This window comes from Eimeria acervulina, genomic scaffold (genome assembly GCF_000499425.1).
Source record: "Eimeria acervulina Houghton genomic scaffold, Eah_scaff1542, whole genome shotgun sequence".
Taxonomy (NCBI): domain Eukaryota; phylum Apicomplexa; class Conoidasida; order Eucoccidiorida; family Eimeriidae; genus Eimeria; species Eimeria acervulina.
The window spans coordinates 1-6,807 of NW_013549115.1; the positions used below are offsets into that span (position 1 = coordinate 1).

General features: G+C 52.2%; 1 protein-coding gene across 1 annotated transcript; it reads left to right on the top strand.

The window, feature by feature from the left end:
- Positions 1–4,735: 4,735 nt before the first annotated feature.
- EAH_00060870 (hypothetical protein, conserved) lies at positions 4,736–6,521 on the top strand (the record flags this gene model as incomplete). Its single annotated transcript, XM_013393406.1, has 2 exons — positions 4,736–6,073; positions 6,456–6,521. The coding sequence occupies 2 exons, from the start codon at positions 4,736–4,738 to the stop codon at positions 6,519–6,521; spliced, it is 1,404 nt and encodes a 467-aa protein (XP_013248860.1).
- Between the last annotated feature and the right edge of the window lie 286 nt (positions 6,522–6,807).

Genomic DNA, 6,807 nt, shown 5'->3' on the forward strand with positions numbered 1-6,807 from the left:
CAGGCGGGTGGGGGTGGGGGGCGGGTGTATAGGGACCTTCGGGAGCCGCTGAGGCCTGAACGGAAAGCGAGGCGATCTGCGTTGGGCGGGCGTCTGTGAGGTGAATGGGATTTGGGAGGCTGTGAATAGACGAGCTGAAAAACATAGACCCGTCGAAGACAGCTCTCTTAACGTGCAGAACAACGGTGCCCCATTCAAGTGCCGTTGCCCATGCGGTCGGGCGCCAACGGCGGAGAAAGAGGCTGCTCTGTGCCGCAGCTGGTGGCTCCTTAGCGGCCCTACAGGTGTTCTTTCGCCTTTAGAATTCAACAGACAAACAACGAGAAGCCGATCCACCGACAGCTGGCCTGGAAATTGACCGCCAAATTGCGGGAGGCGACAGAGGGGTAGCAGCAGGCAGAGCCGCGATCAGCTCTCTGGCAGTCCCACACAAGGCTGCGGATGAACTCCTGTAAAAGCCGTTAAAGCTGTGTGACGCCTTCTCCTCGTCTTGGAAGACCAATTTGCATCGTTTCAAATGCAAGAAATGAGAGACACTGCAGTTACCAAACAGCCCCGGGCTCTAGTACATAACAAACGTCTGTGATCATATACAGCACGCCGCAGCTACTGCCAGCAGCAGCGACGAGTTGCCCAGCCCTCTCGTGCCTACTTTAAAGCCCACCTCCAAATCACAAATCAATTCTTGTGTGTTTTCCACCCGTGTAAGGACTCGTCTTGTTAACTTTTGCCGAAAGAACGCGCCCCGCGCCTCTCTCCCGTTTCCTGCAGCTGATCTCAACAACCCACTGGCCCGTCAGCTACCAACGCTGCAGCAGGGTTGTGAGGACGGTGCAGCTACATTTTAAACTCATTTTAAGTCAACAACTTATTTGCCCCATCTTATTTACATGGACTTCCGCTTTAAAAGTTGGTACAGCTCATTTTCCGCTGATGTTGCCTTTCCGCGCCGAACTGCTGAGAGTCACTCTGCTGCAGCCCACAGCCTGCAACGGGTTTTCGGATAAACACCACCACTGGACAAGATGTATTTTCAACTAAGTGGCATTTTAAATAAAGGCCTTGTCGAAATAAACTTGAATTACTTCGGTTCCCCCCGGTGGTAACCATATTAACCTCTTGTTTCCGGGGTTGCGGAGGAGTGATGCAACATGGTCTGTAGAATGTTGCAGGTTCTGTAGCATCCTCTGTTAGAAGTTGTTACAGGAACGCTTACTTGGCCTTAGTAGTCAGCCTGCAAACAATGAACTGTTGTCTGCAGTGCTAGTGCATACAGGATATGGCGCTTGGTTGCGCATGCATGCAGAATTGCAAGGAAACACTAGTTACATGCACTTTATGTAAAACCGCCTACTCTAAGCTGTCCCCAGGCCGTTGGGCCGCTGCAGCCAGAATTCTGGGGAGGAGAGTGGGTGCTTCTTTAGGACTCGTACATTAGCCCTTCTGCCTCCATTGCAGCTCACTACGGTCCTCCGCCAAAATCGCTGACTTTCGTTACAATTACTAGCACCGCACGGTAATCGGGGCAGGTGTGAGCAGCGAAAACTACCCAGTCAACAGGGCGGCCTAATGCATAGAAATGACTAGTGCCGAAGGTGCTTCAAAAGTACAAAAAGCATGAAAATCCTTCTCGAAACGCCCGCCCTGTTCCCTCTAGCATCATGAAGGTTGATCAGGATGTACTCTCTCGCGGTAGGCGTTCAATGGTTAGCTCGTTGACACCAGCTCAGTATCTCCTTGCCGTCTAGCGGAAAATGTGTGTACAGCAAGCCACTCACTCAGAGAGTGCCTCCGCCTTTGCCGATTGTCCAGATATGGCGGACGCCGCGATGCTGGCGCAGTGGAGGGCTTCCTTACTCCTAGTTGTATTTCCACCTCTGAAGTGCCTTCAAAAAGCTACAGTTGCTATTGGCATCTTCGTCATTAGAAGAGGAGGCATGAGAACTGTTGATACTTCTACAGAACGTACCTCTCTTCTCAAGCATAGACAATATGGGAGTGTATCGAGATTCGCTGAGATGCACGTTTTTTTTCCAAGTCGGCAACAGGAGCAGGCTATGACAGAAATGACGAAACTTAACTAAGCGAACGTATATACCGCGCGCACAATTAAGAAGCATCATTCCTTCGTGAACACAACGTTGGATTTGAAACTCCTCTACCAGTGGATCATTGCTGGGCCGTCCCCACTAGATCGGTAACCGGCACGGCTGCGGACCCAGAACTAGGGGTGCTCTATCAGCAAGCCAACGACTCGCAAAAGAACAAGACAATTGCCTGGTACTTCGAAGGGTGGATTCGAAGCGTCCGTGCCAACGGTTCATCGTAGGGCGGCGTCCTGGAGGGAGGCGCACTGCAACTGAGCGGGGCACGGACAGAGAACTACGAAATGAAACGGGGGAAACTGGCCGAGGTGATGGAGTGCTTAGCGCCCACGGAAGGACAACAATCCCAAAATAAGAAGGAAGAAAATGCCTAGAAAATAACCCAGACATGGAAACAATGGAATTGGGAGGTTGTGAAGGCAGCCCATGCCGAACAAAATATAATAGAAGCGGAAATAGACAGCACTCGGCGAGCCTGGTACTCGGGAAGCAGGGAGGGACGTGTTGAGAAATGCATGCACTGCCTTACAGTAAACAACGTCACATTCGAGATTGCAAGGTCATGGTGATAGCAGAGGATCTGCAGATGAATTGCCTTGGGGGAAAATGTCTCCATGGGAACAAGCAATGCATTCAGGGAAATGCACTCGCCTCCCCTTAACGTACGCCGCGATGGGGGGGACAGGCGAGGTGGCAGCCCCTCGAGAAGAGCCGATGAGAGTCAATTCTGTGCTCATGGGGGTTCGTATTAATGCTAGCGCCGCTCTGTACAAGCTGCGAAGTGGATCTGAAGTTGGACGCTAGCGAAGAGGTGAAACGTACCCTGTTCTTCATTGACGGAGTCTCTGCGGCTACGCAGAGTCGGTGTTTACGCTGTCAGGGGTCTGGACAGCATCTGTATCTTCTGCGATAAGGGGAATGGAATGAATTGCCACCACACACACGGACATATCTGCAAGTCTTAAAGCTTTGCCGTGCTCTTCGTAGGATGGTCCTTCCGACGTTACATACATATACATCTCTACGTGCTTGTAGACTGCCCAATAAGCGCCAAGCAAGTTATTAACAATTGCCTACATTTTTAGTACTTCAGAAAAGTGGGTGTGGTTGTGCGTGCGTACGACGTTGCCTGGCAAAAATAGCAGCAAACAACTGGTCGCCCGCTCTTCCCCTTCAGCAGGCGCTTACGTTCTTGCGCCCATGACACCTAAGCAGTGGAAGGAGGTGCACTTGTTTTTGCAATTACTGCAGTGCACCTCTACTGAAAGTCATCATCGTAAGTACTGCTACATGCATGTATACAAAAGTATATGCACGCACATATATGCTGTGCAGGGTCCTCGATCTTGGTAGAGGACCGTCGTGAGCTGCTATAGTGTCAAAAGAATGAAGCAGAGAGTCCCCCCACCACAGTTGACCTCCCATCCATTCTCCAGACCTCCGGGGCACGGCGGCACGAGGGCCTAGGGCAGCTGTGGAGAAGGGCGGCCCTGTAATGAGTTGCGCTGCACCTTGCGTCTACTCTTGATGCAAGGCAGCCCCACATGCAAAGTGAATCCAGGCCCCTTTGATGGACGCACTAACATTGCAGAGAATTCTTCCAAGTTTGTTTGCCCTCATTAGACAGCTTGTACGCCCTATACTCTCTGACTTCGGATAGACTATGCTACATACAGGCATTGTAGCAACGGGCAGTTGGCTGCCCCGACGAGCAGTCAGCAGCAAGCCACCCCCACAGTTGTCTCTCGCCCACACTAATTTCCCTCTGTCTCCTGTTCATGTGCAGTCCGGCTGCCTGAAAATTGCAGCAAACCGCAGGCGACCGTTAATACGGAGCAGAAGGTGAAATGCAGAGCCCAAACGCTAGAGAACGGTACTTGGCAAGCCATGTAATTGGGGTGTTATTACACTTCTTCGCATAGAAGTAAATTGTTTTACTGTACTAATAAATGTCTTCTGAGGAAATTTAACTATTGTCTGCCACCCCATCGCAGATAATACGCGTTGACGTTCCCTCCGCCAAGTCAGCGATGTTATCCCGCGAAGAACTAGAGTTTTTGAAATGTACAGAACTCGCTTTTTATGATTCTCACGTATTGGTTAGTTATTCCTGTGAAGTCTTCTATTAGCCTTATTCCCCTCCGCCTGCTGCCCGACCACCGGGCCCTCCCTGGGTCAGCATGCAGCATAACTCATCGACGCGTACGTACACTTGGCGGCCGTTCGCGACACGGTCTGCTTCTCTTCTTTTCTTTCTTCCTTGTTTTTAAATTGCGCATTGCCTTTTGTACTCTTCCATTAATAGTGGGCACAGCAGCTGCTGCAGGACTACCAGGTCCGTTGTCCGGCCTGGACCGTTTTTCCTTGCAGCCACGGCGTCGTTCATTTCTCCTCAAAAGGCTATTTGATGTAGCGATTAGCTGTTGCAGCTATATGTAAATGGAAATAGAAGATCTAGGCCCCATTGACTGCTGCATGTTGAGACTAACTCAGGGGTGCCTTACGGGGTAGTTTTGCAGTGCGTGAGGTTGCAGCAGCAACAGCACTCTGGGACCTACCGAGGGCAGCAGGCGGTCGACGTGCCGTTCTCTCCCTTGGGTTATCTCAGCGTATCATGAGGGGTCAGCAGGATGTCTGCTGTTGCTGCTGCTGGCACGCGGCGGTCGCTGCTGCACGACGTATTGTCGCATGCCGAAGTGGTGGAGTTGGGCCTGGACGGCTCCGTTGACGATCTGCCTCCCCTCACTACTCGCCTAAGCCCTCCTTCTGCTCGTGCGGTTCTGCTCTTTGCTTGGTGTTACTTCTTTACCTTCTGGGGGGCAACAGCATTGCTAGTTCGCCGCATCGTTTCACTGCATGCAGACACTCTGTTGCCGGGGCCAGGGGAATTCATTTTTGTGGCGCTTTCGACAGTTCTGCTGGTGTCCGCAGAGTTTGGGGTGTACTGCCACCTCAAGGCCGTGAACCCTGTACCCAGCAGCAGCGGGCCCATGGGCAGTCAGTTCTCTCCCACTCCTTTTTGCACTTTGGCACACTTCACGCTTTCTGCAGCTTCGCGTTTCTGCAGTTTCCTTCAGTTATTATTTCTTTTGCATGCATTGGTGCTGCCGGCTCCTTTGTTGATCTGTGCGGGCTTTACGGTGTCTATCACTGTGGGGGCGTTGCCGTTTTTGCTCCAGCTGCGGTGTCTATTGGGTTGCCTCTTTGGCGACTCCTTCGACCCTTTGATGCCATCTACTTGTATCCCATTTGCCTCTCTCGAGCGTCTGCTGCTCCGCTGCGGCCGCCTGTGCCTTGCGGGTGTAGCGAAGGGAGCCAGGGGGGCCCTCTGCCACCTCCGTAGGGGCACTGAGAGGTTGGGGGGCCTCAGACGGCGCGGTGCGTCGGTCTCTCCAGGCAGACGAGTGGATATAGCATGCTGTGACTTGGGTGCAAGCAGCAGCAGCAGCGCACATCAGGCGCCCAACCGCTGCCATGCTAATTTGGGGGGTTCAGCAGCAGCTACACAGTTGTTGCAGGCAGCAGAACAGCCCTTAGACGAGCTGGGGGCCCTTCGTGCAGTTTGTAAGGAGCCAATGGGGGCTTCAGGCGAGAGCCAGCGCGGAGGCGCAGAGTGTACCTCGGCGGAAGAGGGGAACGCGGGGTCAGCTGGGAATGATTCCCGAACACTTTCATCTTGTGAAGCAACTGCACGTGCAGGATGGAGGTCAGACGAACAGCAGCAACTGCGTTCAACCGCAGTTACATCCCACTCCTTTGATCCCCATTCTAGCGCCCGTCGCTGCCCTGAGGGTTCCCCTCGTTTCTTTTATCGGGAAGAGGTCGCCAGCAACCAAAGGCAAACTAGCCCCCCAGAGACTCAAAGGAGGGCCCCCACCCCTGAGTATATCTCCCCTAAGGCAGCTTTGGGGCTGGGGAACTGTCTGTTTCTGCTGGACCTTCCGGGCCTCACGCTGCACTTCAAAGCGGTAGGCAAAAAGTGAATGAAACTCAGCGATGCTACGGGGACGCTCGTGCAAGGCGGATGCAAAGACAATGCACATGCATACACCCTGCCGGGCACAGAAGCAGTATGAGAAGGGGCCGGGGCCTAAGCTGAAACCAAGGGAGTCTCTTTATGTCAGTGTTAATGGGCTGTATGCGCTGGTTTGTGGGGTGTTTGTGACGTGCTTCTGTATATCCTATGCATCAATATACATACGAATATTTTGGCTTTCCGCGCAATTCGTTTCTAAGGCCTCACGCAGTACGGAAATATATGCAAGATGCTATTCTGTTTCCAGGTAACTATACGATTAGTAAATCTAATTCAATGCATTTGCTTACTGCTTCCCTTCTGTGTGCTTGCAGAACTTTCTACCTCTCGAACAGCTCGAGGCGCATGAGTTCCTCACATCTATCGTCTCCCTAGTGTAAGACTTTCGCTGAAGTCGCACAGTTAATGGGCTTCCTTAGCAGGCGCACTACTTATTAATTAGTACATCTAATTAATACGAGGAACCTGAATGAGGGCACAGCGCACTACTTTGTGCAGCCTGCAGTCTCATGCTCAAGCAATCTTCAGTCTGCGTTACATGAAGCCCCACGAACAGAATGAAGCAAAGATAGTCACTGCCGAGCTATGAACAGCTTACGCGTTCAAACACTAAGGGTTTCAGCCTGTAGAGTTTCCTTTTGCTTGTAAGGAAGCCCTTTGATCTAC